Here is a 27612-nt window from a genome sequence, read left to right as displayed (position 1 = left end):
GATGTCAGAACTCACTGCGTCAACCAAAGAGATGAGCGCTGAAAGCCTGATCCAGAACGGCATGTGTTTCGCTCGATGTGTACACTGCTGTATTCTGAGTGATGATCAGCTTTTGAGATTGATAGCCCAGCGTGAGTCACACACACTACGCTACCTGGTGTCATTAGCCATGTTTCCATCGACACGTTTTTATCCGAATTAAGTGATATCGAATGAAAAAAGCCTTATGGAAACAGTAAAATTCGATGAAATTTCATGAAAATCGACTCAAATGAAATGCGTTCAGTCTCATTGAATTTTCTCTTGATCGATATACGGCTAATGCGATAAAAGCTGATGGAAACGTTATTTGCCGAATAAATAATGAATTGCGATTAAGTTTTATGCCCTTTTATGGTTGCAACACGTCAGAAGACGAGTTCATTTCCGGCCAGTCTGTTTGCGCACACATGGCGGATGTCAACAAAGACCGATGTAAGTGGACAAAGCAAAAAGATGCTTCAACCAAAGGGTTTCCGTGAACCACGATCTCCCAGAACTGATTGAGCGCTCGTTCCCAAACCACAGTCAACTCCGCTGTCGTCGGGCATACGTGCATCGGCATCGCATCATCATAGCAATGTTTATAGCGTCGTTGTTTTCTTACGTTAGTTTTGCTTGTTTTTACGTGGCTTGGTTGAATTCTAATGTAGAATGTGGTCTGTTATTTCTAGTTAACAGACTGCGGCGCTGCTAGTATAACACACCGTTGCCATGGACGCAGTTCAGAGACGGAACAGACTATTTTCTTTAGCAGAAGCAATACTCGTTTTTAAATCAATAAACTCGTTTTCAAGTCAATATTTTGTGTCAAATGATTGATTTATTTATTTATTCGGTTGATTTATATGTAATAAGCAGGATAATATATAGCGAGGTGGTTGTGAGGCGAATACAACAACCGCCTCGCATACATTATCCCATTCATATGTCGCTATCAGCTGGCACATAAGCATTATTAGCCTTCAACTTGTGAAATATAGAAAATTTTTTGGTAGATGGCGCTATCCGTTTTGTCTAACAAAACTTTGTTCGCAAAAGTTTGCTGGAATGTTGTTCGATTCAGTGCGAAAATAAATGGAAACACCTTAAAATGTCTCAAATCAATTCGATATACCAATTTGATCGCAAAACAGCATGTGACGTCATTACGTACAAGTTTTTATTCGCTTTAAAGCCGTTGGATGGCCGTTGACAAGTGGATGGAAACATGGCTATTGACTCTGATAACCTTAGTAATGTTTTGCTGACGGCTAGAAACAAAAAAAACATGTTGAACCACATACATGTTGTGTATTTGAGCACGTCTGGTAAACTGCAGTTGACAGGAGAGCAGCTTTATTTTCTTGAGGCCTGTGTGTTGTCTCTGTGGAGCGTGACGTGCGAGTGTGTGTGTGACCTCAGACGTCATCTGGATTAACTGAACCATTCACTAAATTTCTTCATAAGGTTTTCATGTAGATGTGGTTGACTCTACTTGAAAAGGTTATAATCAAATACAAAGTAAATTAGATTGAATGTTGTAACTAAATACAAGCATGTCCAAATTGACAAATGACTGAATGTTGTTTTTCATGGAGTAATACCATTGTTAAAGCAATGAGTACATTGACTAATTCAGGAAGTTTGCACATGTATGTGCAAATGCTTTTCTCTCTTTTTTTAGGGCCCAAGCCCTGAAAGGGCGAAGGCCCTATTGTTTTCCTTAGGATTATTTATTCTTCTTCTACTTCTTATTATTATTCTTCTTCTTACGTATTATTATTATTATTCTGCTACCTTTTGGGCAATTTTGGGGCCCTTAACATGCTCAAAAACTCTTGAAACGTTGCACACGGGTCCGAACCCGCGGCCATCAGAGCCGGGCTGAAGCTGGTACCCGGGCGTGGTAGGGCGGCTCGTCAGCGCCCTCTGGAATGTGGTCTGAACACTTGGTCCATAACTCAAACACGCTTGCATGTAATAATATGAAACTCATGTTGATCTCATCGTTTCATCTATACACTCTTACTTTTTACCCCAGCCCAACAGGAAGTCAGATATTTGCGATTGTTTTTAAAACGCATGCAATGGAATGTGAAATACTCCTCCTAGAGCTCTGATCCAAATTCGACAAAACTTGGTCAGCGTGAAGTCAAGACATTGAGGATGAAAGTTTGCGAGGGGATTTTTGATATCTCAAACGGTTTGGTCGTGGCGAGGAAGCAAAATTATGGCGAGAAACGTGAAACAGGAAGTGTGTTATAACTTCAGCACACATTAACTGATCTTGATGAAACTTCAGCAGTGTGTTCGCTGTAAGAGGACGATCACATGAATGTGACTATTGTGAGTCAAAGTTGCGCCACCAACTGGCAGCAGGAAGTGTGTTACTTTTAAAATGCTTTGAAATCACCCTCTTATTTTAACCCGATTTGCTTCAAACTTCATCTGTATAATGTAAATACACGGCAGATGAAGACCTGTGAATGGATTCTTGATATCTTTGAAACTGTTGCTGTGGCAACGCATCAAACTTTAACATTCTTTTAGGATGCTTTTGAGACTCTTAGCATGCTTGAAATTGCATGAAACTCGACAGACACATCACATTTATTAGCCAGTAGACATGTGCAAAGTTTCAGAAACGGGCGTGGTGAAATTTTGACGCATGCGCCTCTCTCTCTCAAACTGGAGTGTGTGTGTGTGTGTGTGCGTGAGAGAGAGGCATATATGTATATATAGATGTGTATATATATATATTAGGGATGCACCGAAATAAAAATTCTTGGCCGAAACCGAAAAAGAGGAAACCAAGGCCGAAAACCGAAACACCGAAAGAAATTATGCCAATTATTAGCATCATTGCATTTATGGCTATGACTGTGTACAAACTTTACTAAAATCAAGGCACTGCAATTGCATAAATTAATATAACATTTTCAAAGAATAAATCAATTACAAATTATGCAAATATTTATTTAGCACAATGCACAGTATAAAATAAAATTCGAACTAAAATGTTTAACTTGACCCCACTCATGTGTAGACTAAATAATAATCTACTGGCCTGCAGAAAGGTTTTAAAATGAAATGTTCTCTCAAAAACAAAGCCGAGCGCAAACTTCTCATCACACTAGCACCCAGTTTGCATGTCTAAATTAGTTACATTTTAAAAATTTAGCATACATAAAAAGCCTTTTTAAATGAACAATGGTCCATGTTTAATACAAATGTACATGAAACTTAATGAAACATGTTTAGTGAATGTAGAAAATATTTAAGAGAGCATTAATTTAGTTCTATACATACATGTGACCAATTACATATTTTTTTGTAATGTCACAAGTAATAATCTCAGGGTTTACTGGGTTTTACATGATTATTTTTGTATTGGTGGTGGAATACTAAAAAATAAACATTGTCATGTATTTCTCTGTCTTCTTCTCACCGATTCCTGATGGTTAGAGGACAGTTACTTGAGTCGTCCCCTGTCGTTTCAAGGAATAGTACAAACCGAATTCCATAAAAGTTGGGACACTGTACAAATTGTGAATAAAAACAGAATGCAATGATGTGGAAGTTTCAAATTTCAATATTATATTTAGAATACAACATAGATGAAATATCAAATGTTTAAACTGAGAAAATGCATAATTTTAAGGGAAACATAAGTTGATTTTAAATTTCATGGCATCAACACATCTCAAAAAAGTTGACACTGAGAAAAAAGAGACACTGCCACTCTGAGAGGCTCTTTTTATACCCAATCATGTTGCCAATTGACCTAATAAGTTGCAAATTGGTCCTCCAGCTGTTCCTTATATGTACATTTAACTTTTCTGGCCTCTTATTGCTACCTGTCCCAACTTTTTTGGAATTTGTAGCTCTCATGAAATCCAAAAGGAGCCAATATTTTGCATGGCAATTCAAAATGTCTCACTTTCAACATTTGATATGTCATTTATATTCTATTGTGAATAAAATATAAGTTTATGAGAACTTGTATTTACATTTAACTTTTCTGGCCTCTTATTGCTACCTGTCCCAACTTTTTTGGAATTTGTAGCTCTCATGAAATCCAAAAGGAGCCAATATTTGGCATGGCAATTCAAAATGTCTCACTTTCAACATTTGATATGTCATTTATATTCTATTGTGAATAAAATATAAGTTTATGAGATTTCTAAATTATTCCATTCTTTTTTTACTCACAATTTGTACAGTGTCCCAACTTTTTTGGAATCGGGTTTGTACAACGGAGAGTGCGTCAAGTATAAACGCCTCGACCGTTTGGAGCGGTGCACGCAATGTTTGTGGAGACTCGCGCTGCCTTGTTTACTTTCGCCTGCCTCCGCAGCGCGAGTCTCCACAGACAGCGCGCGCACCGCTCTTGACCCGCTCGCCACTGGAGTCGTCGTCATGGCAGCGCGCATTGTTTAGAGCAGATATAGGTGGATAAACAAGGTTTCCGTCTCATCGCGGGTTCAGAGACACTGAAATACGTCCACACCACAGACATGTTGCTTCAGACAAGCACGTGCAGGTCGCGGTTTCTGTTTGTGTCATCACAACATTTCGGCCGTATTGTTTCGGTGAAAAGTCTTTTCGGCGGCCGAATATTCGGTGCATCCCTAATATATATATATATATATATATATATATATATATATATATATATATATATATATATATATAAAAATAGCTGCGAGCAGCGATGAAAGGGCCAAAGCCGGCGGCACTGCCCCCCCCCCCCGGTGCCTTTAGGTATCTAAAGTAACCGGGGTTGTGGTGCCACCGGCTTGGGCCCGTCATCGCTGCTTGCAGCTATATATATTTTTTCCCCCCCTGTATGAACCACCCCGTGTGTAAACGCTCAACTTTACAGCAGAAAGTAGTGTTTACAGCCTGGTGCAAAAAGTGGTTTTGGTCTATATAGCCTATTTTGCCCTTCATGGTGACTGAGGGGTTAATTATTTTTATTTAATTTATTTCTTTATTTTTTTTAAATAATTCATCCATTTAAATTATATTAAGCCTTAAATTTGTGTATAATTAAGCGCATGACAACTTGAGTGATAGATGGATTACCGCTGATGTCACTGCTAGATGTCGTCTGATGTGTGTTAGCGTCATGTAACCTCTGCTAATACAGGAGTGACGCTGCCTAGATGTCAGGGCTTCAGAAATGCTCTTCAGGAACCAACGGGTGAGGTCACAGACACTACACCATATTGTTTTGCAGTCCGTGGTCTGAATGTTAAGTTTGTTCAGCCGGTTGGTGTCTGCCACACATCACTCCTCCACACTGGACGCCACCAACACTTATGGCTTTGGTAAGATGAAGGATGTCAATCAAACATATATAGGACACATTATCCAATGAAGAGTGTTGTCTAGAGTCTGTGTGTGACGTGTGGAGGTCTGTAGCTTCCCATACACACTGTTTGTGTTGTTCATGAGTCCTGATTTACAGTCTGAGTTGTAGGATTTAAGACGACAAACAGTTGTAAAACGTGGTATGAGCTTGGCTGTAATCTCCTGATTTTAATTTCCTCCAGATTAGTCAGGGCTGCAATCGACAAATTACAGCTCATAACGGACGTTCAGAGTTATTAGACATGGAAGACAATTTACTTTTTAAATTAATGTTCCTGGTTTTATTGTGAATTATTAATCAGTTCATGCTATATCAGACTTCATAAGTTACAGCTTAGTTTTTGCGCCTGGCATTAAACGGGACTCTATGATTTCAGTGATGCAGGAACCATGGAAGCCAGTCAAAACAACAGAATTTACTGTATAGCCACAAAATGACTATTTAAATATGAATCCTTCATGTTCTGCTTGTCTCTGTGTGAATGAATAGAGCAGATGTGCGGTTTCATTTACCACACACACACACGCAACGTTCGTTGTGTTTTCAGCCTATACTGTAGCAATTAACATTTTGTCACATTTTACCTCTAGTAAATTACATATTATTGTAATTAATGTATTCAGAATTGGTGGAGAATCATGTTCTCTATTTGAAACAAATGAAATTTTGATTCTTAACTTAACCAGAATCTTGCAGCTCTAGTATGCATGTAAGTTTGTTGAGTGGGACTTTTGTCTTGAAGGACAGGTCTGGTGTGTGTGTCTAGTCTTTCACGTGCCCCTCACTGAGCCTCACTGATTCATGAGGAGCTGTTGAAAAGCTCTAGAGCTCGAACAAAGCAGCGTGTTCATGTCCTGGCTGTATCCCGGCTGAACCCGTGCCGGAGGACTCCTGCTGATGGACGGATCCGGTAGCGCCCGCTGCCAATCACATGACACGCCGGTGTGCTATACCAGTACGCTGTTCATCAGGAAAAACGTTCAATTTCAAAAGTGGAAAACATTCTGTTTTTTTCTATTCCTAAACCCCATACCTGAACTAACATCACACACAACTTTCTGCATTTTCACATTTTCAAAAAATATATAATTCAGAAACCTCGTCACTGCTGTGTTAGTCTTGCTCAGTGGGCTTTACAGACAATATGTATTCAATCAAATCTAGGTTTAAATGTAGATGTGCTTGAAACTGTCACATGAGGAACTAACTGGATTGTATTGACCTGATAAACGCCACAGTTTGAGAGGTGTTGGAGGAGATGTGCGAATCACACAACATCTGCAAGTCCCATGGCCAGTGATGATTATACTGGGATATTTGACTGCTCGATGCAGTGAGGAAGAGAATGGGACCTTGTGTACGGCTGTTTGTTTCTCACGCCAGAAATAAACACCAGAAATGTTGGTGTCATCAGTCCTCCAGTTCACCACCATTAGCAGCAGTCTTCTATCCCTTGACCAGTACACCACCATTACCATCAAACCTCTATCCCTTGCCCAGTTTACCACCATTAGCAGCATACCACTATCCCTCGCCCAGTTCACCAACATTACCAGCAGACCTCTATCCCTAGCCCAGTTCACCACCATTACAAGCAGACCTCTATCCCTCGCCCAGTTAAACACCATTAGCAGCAGACCTCTATCCCTCGCCCAGTTCACCAACACTACCAGCAGACCTCTATCCCTAGCCCAGTTCACCACCATTACAAGCAGACCTCTATCCCTCGCCCAGTTAAACACCATTAGCAGCAGACGACTATCCCTCGCCCAGTTCACCAACATTACCAGCAGACCTCTATCCCTAGCCCAGTTCACCACCATTAAGCAGACCTCTATCCCTCACCCAGTTAAACACCATTAGCAGCAAACCTTTATCCCTCGCCCAGTTCATCTGCCTTGTCCATATAAAGGTTGCCCACTTTTCCTTCCCATATGTATAACTTTTGTTATTCATGGAAGCCCGTTTAGAGATTCTGCTGTGAAACAGTTCACATAATTTGCTGTCATTGTTGAATGGTGTTTGATTTGAAAAAGCTTTTTTTTAACCACCTAAACACAATTTGTAGATCTGTGGTAACAAATAATTTCCAGTCGTTATTTACCCCCCACCGTCTCAGTGTTATTCATCGAGGGTTAGTGGTGATTTCTGTGGACCGTAATGCCAAAAATATTACATGTTCAATACAGTATGTCCTGAAGCCATCAGCTATCAATAATCACAACTCAATGTCACCCGTATGAGTCCTGTCAACACTCACTCATTTGATCAAGGTCGTGTAAGAGGACGCAAGCTTGCATGCCCTTCCTGCAGGAATGAATATCTTGAAGATATGTGCTGGTGTGGAGTGAGGAGAGCCTGAACACCACATCTCCTCATTGCTAAAGATATGAGAGATGTGTCTGTGCGTTCGTCCTCATTGACCCGAATGTAGCAGATGTCGATATAGCCCCCGGCTCTGCGCTCGGCTCTTTCCACAGTCAGGACTCCAGCTTTATGTGTGCGGGGACAGGATGTTGTAAAGTTCCCACATTGTCATTGTAAAGTGTGTCCTCTGTGTGGATGTGCAGGCCGTGTATATATCCCAGGAGCCTCTGCTTTCGTCAGGCCATTGTTTCTGTGGAGGAGGGACTTTTCCGGTGTTTGACCTTCTACAAACGTAACCTATCATTTGTGTTAAGGGTCGCCTAGTCTCGAAGGCATAAGGATTTTTATGTTTGCAGTTAATTTTCACTTGCATTATTGCAACTTTTACATGGTTAAATCTTCCTTCAGATGACAGCATTATAAACCCCTGTGACATGAAGAGAATTTGTTTTGAATGAATGGTGCAGCTGACGCGCAGTTTCTTTTATCGCACACACGCACAAAGTTTTTTGCCTATATGAAGACAGAAATGGATGAACTTCCTCTCCAGGCTCTAGATCCACTCTGAAAGTCACTTTGTGATCATTTAACTGCTTCATTTGAGAAACTATCATCATGACATAAACACACAGAAACTCAAAAGGTCTTCGCGGCAATCCATTAAAATAAGTTCGGTTTAACTTGACAGAAATATGTTACTGTTGTACAGTATTTAGATATGTCCTAATGTACTAATACACTAACACTAATCCAAATAAATTTTTTTTTTTTTTTTAAACAAAACTGAATTTAAGGAATAATCCATGTCTTAATTTAACAGTAAAGCTCATTGTGCAGCATGTTTTTTACAAAAAGTTTATGAGAAATGATAAAATTTGTGTTTTATGGCTTCATTTTATTACCAGCAAAAGAATTAGTGTGGATTTTTTTTCATACATATATATATGAAAAAAGCATGCTGATCAACTGCTATGAGCATTGCTATCCCATAGAGAAGTCTTCACATCAGATGTATTAATGCCTGTGTGTGTTTGTGTGTGTGATCGCAGGAGCCGTTTGAGGATGGGTTTGCTAATGGCGAAGAGCTGACCCCTGCCGAGGAGGCCGCTGCTAAAGAGGCATCCGAGTCCAAAGGGGTGGTGAAGTTTGGCTGGATCAAAGGAGTGCTGGTAAGATGAGTATACCAGAGGTCAGGTGACTGGATGATGTAGGAAACTCTGAATGAGAGGGTCATGTGACTTGTGACTTGTGGCAGCCGTTTAAAGAGCCAGGAATGCTGATGAGTGAGAGTTTCCTGCTGTGGGTGATAATTGATCTTTTATGAGTTTGCTAGATCTGCTGCCTGTACAGACTCATATTAGAGGCTGAATGTTAAACTGTCATGCTGTTGTAATGTTTACTGTGCTAATTCTCGCAACAAGCTGTGGTTCAAGATTATGACACAGGATGGGAGGATGGGAGGATGGGGGGGGGGGGGGGGTATTTGAATCCAGTAAAAGCTTTATGGATCACAGATCTGCTCTGCTTCTTGTCTTTAGGTTAATATTTTGACAGGTCTTCCTCATCCTTGAAGTTGTCCTCATTTTCACCTTCCCAGTCTTAACATTTGACACCAAACAGCTTCTCATAGTGTCGACAAATGAAAATTCATTTTCATCCAAAGTGTCTTTCAAACCACGGCAGGAATTCATTCAGTGTTTGAAGCGTTGTGTGTTTTGAGGACTGCTCCGGTTCTCCCACAGCCTTTGTTGTGTAATGTCCCTTACCTCAGAAAAACATCAACTCTTCCCTTAACTAAATAAAAAATAAATATAAACAAAGCAAAAAAAAAAAAAAAAAACGCTTGGTAGAGTAAGGCTCTTGCAGTGAAAGTGCAAGGACAGTTAATGACAATTACAGTCCATGCTGTTTAGTGTCGCTAATGGCTCGTTTCCACTGAGGGGTACGGTACAGTACGGTACAGTACAGTACAGTACGGGTCGGGTCAGGTACACCATGATCAGGCTTGCGTTTCCACCGCCAACAGTACCCTTACTTGAAAGCCGTGGTATGCTGGAAAGAAGCGATCGACGTCATTTTCGCGCGAAGAAAGCGACATAGTAAACAACAATGGATGGCAGACAGCAGATCTTGTCACTAGAAACAAGCGCTGGCATTAGGCGTTTCCAAGAAGCCAACGCAAAGTCCGACTCAGGAGAATGATCCCGAGGACGCGAGTCCAGTAATTCTGTTATGGAACAGCGCGTTCTTGAACGCGGCACTCTGCTCGCTCGGGCTCTGCGACTCCGGTTATCTCTGTATGTTCATTTTAGGCAACAATACAACGAAATATTATAAAACACCACTCTGCTTCTTTTCGATTCCATTTCAATACATTTTAAACATTCTAAAGCACATAAATGTGGTTCAGGCAACGCATAGCCTATTGATTATCACTGCATGCATCTAAGTTAACGTTATATTTATGACAAAACTAAATATAAAACAACCCTGCCTCTTTTTGTTTAAATTTAAAAATATTAAACATATTCCAGGCAATATGTAACGTAATGTATTGCATATCGCATTGGTACAAATGCTGTAATAACAACATTACAGATGATCTTGTAATAGAATAAAAAAAAATGACAACTGTCTCTTTTTGTTGAATTTCAGTTTTATCAATAATAGCCATTATAAAAGTATACGTAAAAGGTACAAAATACAGTAAAGCTTAAATAATATCAAGAAACAATTCAGTCAGTCAAATATACAAATTCAGCGCTCAAAGATATGAAACTTCACGTAGCCTGAATTCTGCCAAAACTATTGGCCAGGAAACGAATTATAGATTCACGAGACCAAAGATCACCTGTTAGGTTTATACAAGACGAACTATATCTCATGTTTAACCACTACAGAGACGTCCGAGTCAGCGGCAAACATCAGGATGACTAGCCGAGGAAAGGCTGTTCCAGGCGGGGGACACGAGCGCGAGCGTCCGGTGATCGCTTGGAATGGATCTCAGTCAAATTATCAAAAATCTATAAATAAACCACAGATTTGATCTCTAAAAAACTACTTTCTCGCCTAAAAAAGTCTTAAAACTACATTTCGTGACACAATAACAGTAGAATTATATTTCAACTGTATGCTTCTAATGCCCTTGTAGCACGCGCGAGTGACAATACTCCGTCCACCAATCACCGTTCTGCAGTGAGTCTAGCTCCACCTTTTAGTACCCTTTCACTGTGCTAGGTACCCTAACGAAAGGGTACCCAAAAAGTGGTACGGTACGGTTCGGCTTTTTGGTACTATTCACAACTTTTGACAGTGGAAACGCAAATAATTGCGTACCGAACCGAACTGTACCATACCGTACCACTCAGTGGAAACGAGCCATTAAACACTGTTTACATGAGACTAGTGTGAAAGAATCACACGCTGACCTGTGTATAGTTAAATATAATCTCTAAACTTTACTGTCAAGACCATGTAAACCCAGAGGAATGAACACCAGAAAGGCACATGATTTACTGTGAGGAGCAAACTCGCTCACAAATTACAGTAATAATCTTTAAATTAATAAATTGAGTAAAAGTAACACGTAACCTGAAGTTTATCCACCTAGAACATTAGGAATGTCACCAAAAGATCGTTTAGATGCTTTGCTTTACATAAACCACTTAAACAAGTCACCTTTATTTCTATAGTGCTTAACAACACGGACTGTTTCAAAGCAGCTTTACAGAGATAACAGGAACATAATGCATTTCAGCTAATGTCAGTTCAGTGTTGATCCAGTTCTGTTGTAAAGATGATCACTTTTTAAATAAGTTTATTTTGTCTATAAAACAGTTCTGTAAAAATGATGTCATCGCCCAGCTCAGTTCAGTTCTCACACAACAGCGTCAGATCAGTAATACGACTGAATGTTAAAGGGATAGTTCTCTTCAAAATGAAAACTGTCAGTAATCACTCTCCCTCATGTTGTTCCAACCCCGTAAGACTTTACACACACATACATACACGCGCGCACACACACACACACACTGGGTGTCCCAGATAGCAAACTGACATTGAATCAACGTGGAAACGACGTCTCTCATGACATTGAAACAACGTTGATTTGCTCATCGAATTAACGTTGAACCAACGTCAGACGCGGCATTCTTCAAAGCTAAATGAAATCGAAAATTGGTTTGCTTTCATAACGTTGAAACAACGCGTTGATTTCAAGTTGATTTTCCGTTAGTTTTGAAAGAATGACGCATCTGACGTTGGTTCAACGTTAATTCGATGAGCAAAACAATGTCAGATCAACGTTGTTTCGATGTCATATTTCCACGTTGATTCAATGTCAGTCTGCTATCTGGGGTCTGAGTGAGTTCACGAGTGCCACAACGCATGTGCAAGAACTGAGAAGATGCAGAATTACTGACAGAATATTCATGTTTGTGTGAACAAACACTTTAAGGTTCCCCAGTTCTCTGTTTTTGTAACGGAAGGTTAGTCTAACAATTGGCTTTATGCCCAGCTGCACTACTTCCTGAACTTCAGCCAGCTCCTTGTTTCCTGTCTGCCATTATTGGCCAAATTGATTAATTCAGGTGTGTCTGATTATTGTTGCCATGACTACTGAGGTCAGGTACACTTGAATTAATCAATTTGGCCAATAATGGCAGACAGGAAACAAGGAGCTGGCTGAAGTTCAGGAAGTAGTGCAGCTGGGCATAAAGCCCATTAGAACTCTTCTCTGGTGTAATGGACATGCTGTCTATAGACTTTAGCCCACAGCTTTCCTTCAAACACGATGGGTTCCTGTCCAGAGGTCAGAGGTCTCTGATTGCTGCGGCCGGCCCCTGGCCAGGTTTGAGAAACGGCTTTGGTCGTTGATGTTCTTGTCAGCATGAGTCTAAACTGCATCTTCCTCTGTGCAGGTGCGCTGCATGTTAAACATATGGGGTGTGATGCTCTTCATTCGAATGACATGGATCGTGGGCCAGGCTGGAATTGGTAGGTTTGACTTTGGTCGGCCGTGTGAATTAGCACTTCAATTCACAAGCAAACTCCTGTGTTTTCCATCGAGCTGCAGTCATCTGTCATGCACATGCTGAATGTGGCTGTGAGGTGCTGAGTTGCCCCACACAGGAGAACACTGATGAAGCCGGACTCATATTTAGTGCGGTCTCTGAAGAACCGTGAGTCGGCACAGATGTTCACTGTCATTTCTTTTATTTACACAGCATACTCCTGCGTCATTGTTATAATGGCAACGGTGGTGACGACCATCACAGGCTGCTCGACGTCTGCCATCGCAACCAACGGCTTTGTACGAGGAGGTAATCTATAAAAGATGAAATGTGCATTCACACTGCATCTATGTAAATGATAATACTTGTCATAACACAGGGACCCTTTGAGTGGTCTTTGTTTGGATAAAGTTATTCACCATGTGATAAATGGTCATTTGTTTTGTGTGTGTGTGTGTGTGTGGTCATTTGTTGTCTGTATATATAATCAAATACCCACTTCAAACAGGAACACATCTAATCAATCATGACACAATGTGAATTTAATGCAGATATTTCTGTAAAGCTGCACGACTCTGGTTAAAGGGATAGTGTACTTTGAAATTAATTAATTTTTTTAATATGTTTTAGCTTACCTCAAGGGCATCCAAAGATGTAGGTGTCTTTATTTCCACAGTATTTTCATATTTTGATATTTTTAGGTCAAACCGTTCTTGTCTTTCAGTCATATAATGGAGGTTTATGGGGTCCACCCTGGGTTCACCTTAAAGGATTAGTTCACTTTTGAAAAAACTTTTGCTGATAATTTACTCACCCCCATGTCATCCAAGATGTCCATGTCTTTCTTTCCTCAGTCGAAAAGAAATTTAGGTTTTTGATGAAAACATTCCAGGATTTTTCTCCATATAATGGACTTCAATGGGAACCGGATGGTTCAAGGTCCAAAAGACAGTTAATAACTGTTTCAGATGCAGCTTCAAATGTCTTTAAACGATATCAGACGACGAATAAGGGTCTTATCATGCGAAACGATTGGTTATTTCAAAACTTATTCCAAAAATGTAACTTTTCTAAGGACAAATGCTAGCCTTGCTCTATTCTGTGAGGCGCGTTTGCAATGTCACGTATTACGTAATTACGTTCAAAAGGTCACGGGCGACGTAGCCGAAAGTACTTCATCATCACTATCGGCTAACGCTCATGAATTGCGAACGACCCATCATAACGCATAGTCGGACAGGAATAACGGACACAAGGAATAACACAAGCCAGTCCGTCAACGAGAGACAGGTATGCCGACGAGCCCAAATAATCCAAAAGTAGCCTTCTCTAAATGGTATTGCTTATGTTAAGTTTTCATTTCCGTCCGTCATGTCCATGCACAATATGTTGCGATCATCCATCCTCTAAAGAACAATCCAGATACAATTTCTCAGTGTTATTTATTTGTTAATTTTCGTCTCAATGCGCTGGCATAGCATCAGTGAGCAGCAGCACGACATTCATCTCAAGGAAGGAACACAAGTTGAGTCAAAATAAAAGTCCCCATTTGTTCACACATGCGCACAATGAACTCTTGCACATTTTTAGTAACAGTAAATAACATAAAGTTAAAACAAAATAACAGTAAGAAACATAAAATAATATAGTTAATGAGAACATATAACTCAACAGGTTAACAAACTTAATTTATTTTGCCCAGTTGTCATATCAAAAGTTCCAAAACATCTATTGTGTTATTTGTATTGATCCACTATATAAACATAATATCTACATACATGGCATTTGATTGGAGGCTAGTCTCACTTTGTCCCACAGCAACATTTTTTTTAGATGTGTGTACAATGTTGCATTGTATTGTATTAAGTGTTCATTTCATTATAAAATTCAGATTTTTCATAAATAATTGAAATTGCACATGTGTTTTAAGTTCCGTTAAATAGGGGTAGAGGTGGGGTCACATTTGAGCATTTAAAATTTAATTTTACTTGAAAGTAACGCAATACTTTTTAAAATTAGTAATTGAGTTACTAATTTAGTGACTTTTTGGAAGGAGTAACTGTAACTAATTACTTTTTAAAAGTAACTTGCCCAACACTGCCTAAGACACGAAACGAGCGTTTCATGTAAGAAAACAAACAGTATTTATATCGTTTTTACCTCTTGTAATCACAGTCACGTCCAAGTACTCTGAGGGCGAGGGTGCTTCTATCTGCGCCGGCAAAACCCGGAAGTGATCTCTCGCGCGTGTACGTCACTCATTGTTTACACAGAGGTTTTAGAAGTGTTATCCTTCACTGTAAAGATCTAAACATATTTGGATATACAGGAAATTGCAATGGAAGACGATTTCGATATATCAACAGACAACGTTGATTTTTTTTAATTTTTTTTTTATTTATTTATTTTTTTTTCCACAATCGCGCAAGAGATCACTTCCGGCGCTTTCCGGAACTTGCGCAGACCGAAACGCCCGTGGTTTCAGATCACTTGTAGGTGGCATATAAATACTGTTTGTTTTCTCACACAAACGGCTCGTTTCATGTCTTAGGCCATCAATGTGTACTTACATTCACAAGTCATTAAATCATGTTTAATTTGGACTTCTCTGTGCATGCTCTTTGAGGTGAACCTAGGGTGGACCCCATAAACCTCCATCATATGACTGACAGACAAGAACGGTTTGACCTAAAAATATAAAAATTGAAAATACCGTGAAAACAGACACCTACATCTTGGATGCCCTTGAGGTTAGCTAAAACATATCATAAATTCATTTCAAAGTGAACTATCCCTTTAAACTGAGAATCACAGTTTAGTTTCAACCAGGGGTCACAATTGTCCCACGAGTCTGAACAGATAACTAAACAAAATTAACATGTAACCGACTAGAGGTTTACTAATCTTTTGCACATACACGTATTGACATTAAGCTGATCTTCAGACAGATGAGTCCTCTTTGCACTCGACATAAAGCATGTCATGGAAAACAGTCAATGGCTGTGTTTTGTCATTTTGTTCTTTGGGTACTGGAGTAGTGTTCAACAAGAGATGGTTATTATGATTGTAACATGGTTGATTCGTAACCTGCAGCTTTTTATATTGTTTTAAATGTTTTTGTATGACTTTATAACACGCAACTGGGAGATATAAAGTCAGAATTGCCTGATATAAAGTCACAATTGTTGAACTGAAGAACTTAATAAAATGTAAATTTATTCAGAAGATAATTGTGACTTTCATGTAAACTCGCAATGGTGAGATGAAAGTCACAATTATCTTTTTAAATGTTTTATTCTATGGTGGAAACAAGTAGGTGGACCCTCATTAGTGTAGCCGGAGAGCAGCCGGACTATGACGGGTCAATGTACATTCCCAAGCCCTGAGTTTAACGTCCTTATTTGCATTTTTAATATTTCATAACCCAGCTTCTAAGCTAGCTGTGTTCAGAAGGACAGTAACCCGGGGTCAGTGCAGTGGGAATGCCCTGTGTATTGCCCCTGAAGTCTTCAAAACTGAGGTGTTTTTTTTGGGATGCATAGTCTTTTTTTGAACTCTAATAGTCTCTTTTATCTAATTATTCCCACTAAGGTGTGTTCTGGTCTGAGTGCATGAGTGTGATGACACATCTAACCACTCTGGCATTAGCTCCCGACAGATAAAGGTGCGCGGCGTTACGCTTCTAGTTCTCACAGCTTGAGGGGAAATTCAATAGTGTTTGGAGATCTGTGTGTTTCTCTCAGGTGATGGAGCAGTTCACTAGCAGTCTGGAGTCAGAAATGGATAGTTGACCCACTCTTCAGGCCTCTGTCTGTTAGACAGGGGTGAAGGCACTAGATATCATTTTTGTTTCAGTGTGGAAGCGAAATCAATATTTTCCATGAGCTCCTTGGGCATTAGTTATGACCCCAGTCATGGGAGGGTGTGTATTTGTAGGATTTGGTTTGTTTGAGATGCTCATAGATATTTAGCTGTCGCTGCAGGTCTTTTCCAGATAATTTACATTTTCCCACACTCACAGGACATTATATTTACTACTTGACACGTTTCCTTTTTCAGCATTGCATGCAGGTTTTTAATAGTGTGTTTGAATGTGCTAATGCTTCGTCACTGCGTTAATCTGAGATTAGGCCTAATCGTCCCTGGTATTCCAGTAATTTATTAAACATTAAGGGCTCTGATTTGCTTATTTGTATGCTCTATGGCCACGCTTCACTGGAGCTTTATGAGGAGAGGGAAGAGTCCAGAGAGTCGAAGGAGAGCAAACTGAACACAGCATCTACCATTAGTGAAATTATTTAATAAAGTCGTTTAATTGCACACACCTCATAACCGCATTACTATTTAACTCACACATCAGCTTCCTCCCCAAACAGGTTGTTTAGCTAGCTAGTTCTACATATGGCTGGGCTATAACGTTAGAATAACTACAATTCTCAAGCGCATATCGTCAGTAAAGACAGTTCCCTGATTATTTGTAAATACTACTAGTCAATCGGCTTCTCGCCTGTCAAGCAGAAAAAATGCCACAGCCACATCTGTTGGTTGTAGAATGGGACACGCACCGTTTGATTGACGCATTTTATGTCCAATGATTCTAGATTGTTCTTGAAAATGATTGGCTGGAGTCCTGCCCGTTCCACGGATGATCAAATTGCTTAATTTTCATTTCAGCGCTTCTAATTTACAGCCAGTAAGTGGGTTACGAATAGGATTTCAAGTGATTTTGAAAAAAATGGCCAAAAAAGAAAATCAAAATGATGACGCGATGTGAAGATATGGGGATATCTTCCCCAAGCCCAGTGGAGACTCAGCCTTTTCTATTCGCCTCTCAGTGCTTAAGCTCTTTTGCATCTTTACAATCTGTGATTATCAGCTAGTTCCGATCAGTGTTCGATCCTTTAGAGTTGTACATTGTACATTATTTAAGGATGTTTTCTATTCATTAAAATATTGATAGGAAGTGCTGTTGTCAAGTAAGTTTCATTCAAATAGTGTGTCCCCCATTGCAAGCCTGTGCACGCTCTAAACTTTTCGGATGCCGCACTGCTTTTTTTTTTTTCCAAAAGAGATCAAAAGAAAAATCTTTAGACTTGGTTTTAATATTGCCAAGTTTAAGCATAGCTGAGAGTACAGCACTGTTGTTGGTAACTGAACACAGTATGATCCACAGGGGTACGTGCTGATCCTTCAGGCACACACACTGGGGTCTATCCTTCAGTGTACACACACACTGAGGCTGATCCTTCAGGCGCGCACACGCTGGGGCCGATCCTTCAGGCGCGCACACGCTGGGGCCGATCCTTCAGGCGCGCACACGCTGGGGCCGATCCTTCAGGCACACCCACACTGGGGCCCATCCTTCAGGCGCGCACACACACTGGGGCCGATCAGCCCCTGTCTATGGATCAGCCAATGTGCGTCATCAAGTTGGGGCGTGTCCACGAGCTCTTGGGCTCCAGTGCGTCATCGAGCCCTGTTTTAGCCCCGCTTAAAAAATCCGTAAAATAACAAGGGTGAAAAACTGTTTAACGGTCTAACGCCGTATTTCCGAACGTCACAGTTCACAGTCTTTGTAATATGTTTTAGCAATACATTTGTAACATATATAATGTGTTTAGATTTTTTTTGTTGAATTACCTTTACAGGGACTTTAATGATTTAAGATTTGTGAAAGTCTATAGCATTTGTCAGTCAAATTATGCTGGATAAAATAATATAAAATAAATAATTAAATGTGTGAGTAAGCAATATCCCTTAGAAAACATGTGGGTCCTCGCACTGAACTTGATGATCTTCATAAAATGCAAATGTTTGTTCATCAGAGGCGGGGAACTCGAGTGACATGACTTTACTCAAGTCCCAAACTTAAGGCCTTGACTCGCTTGACTAAATGATAATGTCTTGACTTTACTTTGACTTGAGATCCTATGATTCGAGAATGACTGACCATTACAACTAAAGTAATTAAGTAATTTTTTTATATATATAATTCATCGCAACATCAATACAGACTGTTTCGAAAAATTGTTGGTTTGATTTTCACAATATTTTTTAAAAGTCTCTTAAAGGGTTAGTTCACCCAAAAATGAAAATTAAGTCATTAATTACTCACCCCCATGCTGTTCCAACCCCGTAAGACCTTCGTTCATCTTCGGAACACAAATAAAGATATTTTTGATTGAATCTGAGAGCTGGATCAGTCCTAGATAGACTGCCTAAGGGACTGGCTCTTGACGGCCCATAAAGTCATTAAAGAAAAGGTTTAAATATTCCTTATATTCCAGGTGGCGGTAAAACTCCTAAGCGGTGAGCAGCCGGTAACAAGAAGTAGACGAATGAGAACGTCCTCGTCTCAGTTCTCGCGCATGCGCCCATAAGGAAGTAATGGAATAGTGGAATAAAGTCATTATTTATGTTTTTTTCGCACAAAAAGTAGTCTCGTCGCTTGATAAACTTATAATTGAGCCGCTGTAGGCACATGGAATATTTAAACCTTTTCTTTAATGACTTTATGGGCCGTCAAGAGCCAGTCCCTTAGGCAGTCTATCTAGGACTGATCCAGCTCTCAGATTCAATCAAAAATATCTTTATTTGTGTTCCGAAGATGAACGAAGGTCTTACGGGGTTGGAACAGCATGAGGGTGAGTAATTAATGACTTAATTTTCATTTTTGGGTGAACTAACCCTTTAACAAATCAACCTTGATGTGTCTTCTGAAAGCTGATCTGTTGTAACATCTGTTCCTCAGGTGGCGCGTATTACCTGATCTCTCGAAGCCTGGGCCCAGAGTTTGGCGGCTCCATCGGCCTGATCTTCGCCTTTGCCAACGCTGTGGCCGTGGCCATGTACGTCGTTGGCTTTGCAGAGACTGTTGTAGAGCTGCTCGCTGTAAGAGACCATTATATTCCCACACATTGCTCATTGATCATTTATTGCTTTAATATGATTGTGCATAGAATGGTAGATAAAATAATCCTAATGTGTTTGTGTGTTTAGAGTTCTGGTGCACTCATGTTCGATCAGATTAATGACGTGAGAATCATTGGGACCATTACGGTGATCCTGCTTCTGGGCATCTCAGTGGCCGGCATGGAGTGGGAGGCCAAGGCAGGATGTTTACTGCATATTCAGTTTCTTTGAACATTAGCTAGTTTCTGACCTTACGAATTCATGATTTGTCAACATGATTTTGTTTCATAGGCTCAGATATTCCTCTTGGTCATTTTGGTTACTGCCATTTTCAACTACTTTATTGGGTCCTTCATCCGTGTTGAGTCCAAGGAGAGATTTGGCTTCTTTGGCTATGATAGTAAGTGTGATGGTGGTTCATAGCTGGTTTGTCTTATGGCACACAGACAGCAGGGAGAAAGCAAAGCTTCATGTTTAATGATGACCTGCTATAAAAACATGACAAAATAAATGAAATCTTAAAAGAGAGAAGACACCCTTTTAGAGACATGAGAAGTGTAGTGTTTCAAATCAACTCTTTGGTATTTCATAAACATGTTTTGTGTGGTGAATCACTGCAGAAAGAAGGAAACTAGCAAAATTCAAGAGACACAGAAACTATAATAACAAGTCTTCTGAGGTTTTGATATAATATAATTCTGTGGTATAATACAAACACATTTTAATTAAATAAATCACCACTTGCAGGCCACTTGATATCCAAATTAAAACTTTGTCTTTAATGTAAACTATTTAAGAAACAATTGTTTGAGATTCTTGACCCAGAGGTACTGGTCATTTTCTTTAATTTTTTTTTTTTTTTTTAATTTTTCATGTGTTGTTTTCTTTCTATTCATCATTGACCTTGTTTTTTTATATAATGTAACTATATAATTATCCGTTCTCTCTTTAGCTGGCATCTTTGCGGATAACTTTGGCCCAGACTTTCGAGGAGAAACGTTTTTCTCTGTTTTTTCCATCTTCTTCCCGGCAGCCACGGGCATTTTGGCTGGTGCCAACATCTCAGGAGATCTAGCAGTGAGTGTTGCCTTTCATTTCCTCACCACGTATATTGTTCCTCACATACACAGTTCCTCACTGCCAAGATCTCTGTAAATGTGTAATCTCTCTAAGGATCCTCAACTGGCCATCCCGAAAGGAACACTTCTGGCTATTCTCATCACGGGCCTCGTGTACATTGGTGTGGCCATTTCTGCAGGTAAATGCTGTTAGATAACATGTCATATGAAGTAAAACTGTACGAATTGTGTTCTGATTTATTGATTGCTTTGTTGAAAGGTGCTTGCATCGTGAGGGATGCCACAGGCATTGAGAGGAACGATACTTTCACTGGTATTGTAAACTGCACTGATGCGGCCTGTAAGTTCGGCTATGACTTCAATTCCTGCAAACAAATGGTTGAGGGAGGGAAGTCTCCCTGCAAGTTTGGCCTTCACCATGACTTTCAGGTACATCATCAACAGCAGACAGTTTTTCTACATTGTGAGCAGCTTTTAAGGTCTCGCAGTCATACTCCTGATGCAAAGACTCTTCCACATGCTAGACTTTGGCCAAAATGAGGTATCCAGCAACACCCTTATAAAAGGAAGAGAACGTACCATGATTAGCCTCGAGAGTTTTGAGACAGCCTTTACTTTATATTTGTGTGCATCCATCTTGAAGATGTCCAGATCTACTTTATCTTTTGTCCTAGTAATTATCAGTACTTTTATTTTGCCAGCTCTGCGAATGGCAGCGCCTGAGCACAGCGGCCACATTAGCCTCCTTCATTGGTTTACGGCCTCTGTTTAACAGCTTTGTTGAAATACGTTACTGCATAGTACTGTTGAACAAAGAATGTAAACTGTATACGAAAGAGTATCATAGCGTTTGCTTTCATATTACAAAAAGCCAAACAGAATTAATACTTTCCGATTTATCATCAGCATATGCAATTTATATAATTCAAACAAATCATTCAATATCTGATAAACATTTAATTTCACAAACCTTGCTGGCTCAGGTTTGTCGAATCGAGATTCTGAAGTCAGTCAATGTTATTGAGTGTGACTGTCAGATCAGCTTCACTGGAGACGCACGGTCGACAAACTTTTAACCCTTGATTTCAAACTGTGCTCGCTATATCCAGTTGCCCACTAGTTAAGTCATCTTTATTTATATAGCATTTTTTTAAAATACAGATTGTATCACTGTGATATTGATGACATATTCATGAATATTCATGAATTCATATTTCACTGTGCTCTATGTAAAATTAGTGTTAACTTGTATTTAAAAAAAAATATATATATATATGATTCCCAGTGCGCACCAATTTACCAGATTGACCCTGTTGATTACAGTGTTTACTTCCTTTTTATTAATATTTTTTCCAAACAATTTCTTTATTCGTGAAAAATACAATAAAATGATTACAGAATCAAGAAGTTACAATCTCAAGTCGGTCAGTTTAATTTAGAGATGTTTTTTTTTTTAAATCATTTACATACATTTTTAGCCAGATATCGTCATTGGCCTTCAAAAACCACTATCGGCCGACCACTAGTTTAATGACTATTTTGACAACTGATTGTTTAATGCAAGACTGTGTTTTAAATTGCGAAAATAGATCAGTCCATTGACTTGTTCCAATCTGGATATTCTCGATAGTAGCGTAGATCTCAAAATTGGGAAGTTTGCGATTCAGATGGTGATTGATTGTTATAAGATCGTGAAACTTTGAGAAGATTGCCCACCCCTAATACATGCTTATTTCAAACTCTACTGGAAGCCCTTGTTCATGTGTGAGCGCTCAGAATCACTTCCATTACAGTAAGGACAGAAATGCATTAGGCTTTGGAACAGAAAGACACTGAAAGGATTGGTGACTGACTGTGTTGTGCTAAAGGTCATGAGTGTGGTGTCGGGCTTCAGTCCGCTCATCACAGCGGGGATCTTCTCTGCGACCCTCTCCTCCGCCCTGGCGTCTCTCGTCAGCGCCCCGAAAGTGTTCCAGGTGGGTGTCGTCTTGAGTTAACAGTAGTGTGTGTCCGCATGCGTTGAGTGTGTGGTTCCACTCCAGTGCCTGTGTGAGCTCTGTGTGAACTTGTCTTGCTGCTTTGATTTGATTTTTTTCCACTTCCCTCAGGCTTTATGCAAAGACAATATCTATCCTGGAATCGGTGTTTTTGGGAAGGGCTACGGCAAGAACAACGAGCCCTTGCGAGGATATTTACTCACTTTTGGCATTGCCTTGGCCTTCATTCTCATTGGTAGGTGGAAATAAACTAATCAAATTTGTTTTATTCATCACAGATGAGGTCACCTCACTGTTTTTCATTTCTCCAGCGGAGTTGAACGTCATCGCCCCAATCATTTCCAACTTCTTCCTGGCATCATATGCCCTCATCAACTTCTCCGTGTTTCACGCGTCACTGGCCAATTCCCCAGGTAAGACTTTCTTCTTGTACGAGTTGTAAAACTGAACCGGTTGAGTTGTGATGCATTCATGCTGCAGACAAGCTGGGTCATGTCTCCACAGACACCAGAGTGCTCAGATATCATTAGTGTCAGTACGGCACATCTACGCATTCATTCTCTGAAGTGTTAGGAATTTAGATTTTGAATGTTGGGTGCAGTCTTTTTATTATCCGTAAATTTCCATGAATGGGTTAAAGAGCAGAACTAGAAACTGAAAGTTGTGTTATTTCAATAAAGCATCCGTGAAATTAGGTCCTTTAAGGCCCTGATCTGTTACACAATCACCACAGACCAATGCTAGTTTGAAGGGAAGGTTTCTGGTTTGGCAAGCTGTTCTGAACTACTGAAACAAACTTTGTGTTGGCCAGATTTGGTTTAAAATGATAAATGATAATGAACACCAGTTTGTTCTTTGATTTTGCTAGAAGTAAATAATGGCCTTAACATTCAAATATGATGATGTTGATCCACCTCATGAAGTGAAATTTTCCCATTGATATTAGCATATATTTTAAACTCTGTTACTAAATTATAGGGGCATGTCTAAAAAAATTGATTTATGTGATTATCATTAATTGTTAGCAATAAATATGCAATAACCGCATGAATGAAATCCTAGGTAAAATGAGTTTAGCCTTAATTATGAATAATGTGACCATATCCAAAAGATTAGCCGTAATTAACTGTAATTCGCAGAAAGGAGTGGTTGAGCTGGATAAATGCAGTAGGGATGTGACGAGACCCGTATCTCAAGAGAAAAGACAAGATTTTTGCACAATATTCTATAGAAATCCTCAATCACAAAATTCATGACTTGATTTTAAAATGTTTAAACTAATAATCTTGTAATGAATGCCATTTCCATTCTACTTTTAGTATAAATGATCAAATGCATTGAAAGACAACAATATACAAGCAGTGTAAAAGGTTTTGCCACAAACTCAGCTGACTGGCTTTTCTCCTGTATGATTGAGTCTTTTCAGTCCTTTTCACAAACTGAACATAGAAATAAAAACAGTATGAATATAACAAATAACGTTTTTTTGTTTTTATTATTATTATGGTTGCACTTGCACTCATTGTTTGCACTTAATAAAAGTATTCTCTCAGTCTTCAAAGTGAAAACAGAGGCCAGAGCCACGACTACATGGTCTTCCCCTCATGTCATGAGTTCACAAAACTTTGCAAAGTAACAACTCCTCTGTAAGGAGAGGTTTTGGTTGAACTGTAGAGGGTGTTATTCAAACCTTTTAATATCTGAATGAAAATGAAAGTCTTTTCTTTTCTGAATGGCATTTTGTAACTGACTGCATTTCTTGTTTTTGAAGTTATAATTTTACACATTTCTTTATTCTTTGTGTAAAGAGGTTTGTTTTTCCCTCAATACCAAAGCTCTAGAAGACCAGCAGGTAGATATCTTCACTTCTGACACTTCATATAGTCTCCGCACACACTTGCATGAACATAAAGGGTACGTGTAGATTTCCCACATGACATTCTCTAGATGTCCCACAGACACCATTTAAATGCTTCGGTACCCTTTATGTCATGTTGTTTCTGTAGCATTACAAGGTAATCTTGACTCCACTAAATCCCATTACTCTAGTACATGTTCTGTGTTCAAGAACCCTTGCTACCTGTAGTAACTGTTATGTATCCTAACTGATGCTAACTTCATTTAATCAATTCTGTTCTCATGCTTTTATAAAACTGTGACATTTCAACTGGATTGACTGTGACTGATTTGTGTTGTAAAGACTCTAGAACATTGAGAGGCTTTGACGCCGTTAACAAGCTGGTATGAAGTCTTCTGCTTCTGGACGCTGTTCAGAGAGGTGTCCCCTCCCCACTTCACTAGCAGCTCTCAGTTGTCCTGTCACACTCACCCATGTGCCATTGTTTGTGTCCCATACTGTTACGTAACGTAGCAGAATGGCACAGTTAGCACATTCGGACCACAAAGAACTATTGTTGGTTTTATCCCAACTATTCGTTCCGATATGTTGGCTCCAGTTGATGGTTGTAATAAGGGTACTTTGACCTTTTACCATGTTGCCAAAGCCTAACCCATAGTACCTCAGGCCCGCTGGGTTTAGACTCGAGATTTCTGAGTGTTTGTTCCGTGTTTGTTGGGCAGGATGGAGGCCGAGCTTCAAGTACTACAACATGTGGGCGTCTCTCGCTGGGGCAATCCTATGTTGTGTCGTCATGTTTATCATCAACTGGTGGGCGGCCCTCTTGACCAACGTCATTGTCTTATCTCTCTACATCTACGTCAGCTACAAGAAACCAGGTGAACACACTTGAGCACCAGTCATGTGTTCTCCAGTGCAGACGTTTTCTAACTAATGCCTCCATGGTTCGTAGTTCTAATGATGGCGTTCTGGTTTTGGGAATTTGGCTCTTTATGAAATTGTTGCCTTCCTGCATTTTCTGTAAAGCTTCTTTGAAACGATATGTATTGTGAAAAGCGCTAAAACAAATAAATGTGGATTGAATTACAGATGTGAACTGGGGCTCGTCCACTCAAGCTCTGACCTATCATCAGGCCCTGACACACAGTTTACAGCTGTGCGGAGTAGCGGACCACATCAAGACCTACAGGTAATGGTGTGTGTGTGTGTTTCATGCTTGTTATACCTGTAAGTATTAATTGTAAATGTTAACTTTTATTAATAACTTATTTCTATAGTGTTTCAGATTATTTTCCCCCCTTTGGTTTAGTTTCCTACTGAAGGCTTGTTCTGATGATCTTGACTCGTGTATGTGCTGGATTCACTTATCACACTGAATGTATTTGTGGCTGTTGGTGCTTTAAGGCTGGAATAAACTACATGACTTTTCACAAGACCGGTTAAAGAAGCATTGCACTAAACCACACACACCACCAGATTTTAGTATCAGATGTTCTGAGCACAACAAACTTGTGCTGAAACTTGTTTCGTTTCCTAGAGATGCATGATAAATGACAACCAGTTGTTCAAAAATCGTCAATTCAATAAATATCAGACATGTTTAATCTCCAACTAGATGGATTCATAGTGTGAAGTCTATTGATTTTCTGTGAAATCTGTCAACTCTGGCTGCCCAAAATCTGCAGACAGGCTTTGACTTTTAGCATCAGACTGCAAACCGGGGCAAAGTTTGTGTAGTGTATTCCAGCTTTCAGATGCTTTATCCATGTGCTCAAGCTCTAGAGATGATGTTCAAGAAGATGTGGAGCTTATCTGATTTAGTGTACTTTTGTATGTTTATCATTGCTACTTTGTAATGATAATGATTAAAAAGAACTGTTTCTAGAACGGTTCCAAAGGACTTAACCATCCAGATGCCAGCTGTGACCCATCAAAGGGCTTTACACACACTTAACTGGGCTGATACTAGTTTGATAGTAAGTTTAACTCTGAGTGATTACTAAAATCAACTCATAATTACAAATTCTCCCTGTAGTCAATAATTATATCCCTTAAAACTCATCTTTGATCACCAAAATGACATTTAGGTGTTTTTTTCTTCATGTCTTAAAGAGCCCCTATCATGGATTTTTGAAAATGACTGTTCATATGGTGTGGAATATAGCTCTAAGGGAATGAAAACATCCTGCAAAGATTTATATCTGAAAGTGCACCGTATATAAAGTTATTGTCTTTCAAAAGTGAGAGTCGGCTCTGAGTCTATGAAATGAATTGTTTTTGAAACGAGTCATTAGCTGTTACATCGAGACGTAGATGCATATTGGCCGCGCCCAGTTATTGCGCGCGCAGACGGAAGTGTAAACTTGAAGTCTACACATTCAAATACTTCATCATAGCATCATGTCGAGAAGACGCTGTGTTCTACAATGCAAAGATTGTTCAGCCACTTTGTTTTCATTAACCACCGATTCTTCACTTGCTCGTCCCTGGTAAGAGTTCATATTTGCAACGATACCACAACAGTATACTGCCCTACAAAGCAAAAATGCAGTAACTATGCAGAGTGCAGAACTGAGAAAAATGACTATAACTATGGCTTTTTGCAGTTACTGTACAAACGACTACCATTTTTCTCCAAAATGACACACATTTGTGATAAGATGTTTTGTCACAAAACAAAGGATGCCTTGAATGTCAAGAAAATGATAATAACAACTGTTTGACCAAAAATGCAGTTACTGCTTTGTAGGGCAGTATAGCCCGATTGTGTTCTCATCATTTTAATGACGAATAGTTCAAAAACATAAATGAATTAAAATGTGGATTCGCAAGCGGTTGTTCCTGAAGGAGGGCTCAGTAACTTACTTACCCAGTGTATATGGATCAGCTTCCTCCTATGAATCACAACCTGTAAGTATTATTAATAATTGTTGCTTTTATGGGTTTTGAACGGTTTTGTAGCATTGGGGCGCGAGGAGGGAAGGCGCAT

At 39.6% G+C, this 27612-nt stretch overlaps 1 protein-coding gene across 2 annotated transcripts in view; it reads left to right on the top strand.

Moving 5' to 3' along the window:
• Positions 1-27612, top strand: part of slc12a2 (solute carrier family 12 member 2) — a 110747-nt gene that overhangs the window by 55806 nt on the left and 27329 nt on the right. For both annotated transcript variants that reach the window (XM_039663790.2, XM_039663789.2), the window contains exons 2-15: positions 8815-8934; positions 12685-12760; positions 12991-13086; positions 19529-19668; positions 19777-19887; positions 19981-20089; positions 20642-20766; positions 20863-20947; positions 21028-21197; positions 22637-22744; positions 22877-23000; positions 23077-23178; positions 25346-25501; positions 25713-25812. In XM_039663790.2, coding sequence (XP_039519724.2) covers positions 8815-8934; positions 12685-12760; positions 12991-13086; positions 19529-19668; positions 19777-19887; positions 19981-20089; positions 20642-20766; positions 20863-20947; positions 21028-21197; positions 22637-22744; positions 22877-23000; positions 23077-23178; positions 25346-25501; positions 25713-25812 — 1622 coding nt within the window. The remainder of the gene's footprint in view (positions 1-8814; positions 8935-12684; positions 12761-12990; positions 13087-19528; positions 19669-19776; positions 19888-19980; positions 20090-20641; positions 20767-20862; positions 20948-21027; positions 21198-22636; positions 22745-22876; positions 23001-23076; positions 23179-25345; positions 25502-25712; positions 25813-27612) is intronic.

The sequence above is a fragment of the Pimephales promelas genome, chromosome 23 (assembly GCF_988280905.1).
Source record: "Pimephales promelas chromosome 23, fPimPro1.hap1.1, whole genome shotgun sequence".
NCBI classification, from domain to species: Eukaryota; Metazoa; Chordata; class Actinopteri; order Cypriniformes; family Leuciscidae; genus Pimephales; species Pimephales promelas.
Note: the sequence above shows the minus strand (reverse complement) of the source record. Positions and strands in the feature narration are given on the sequence as shown.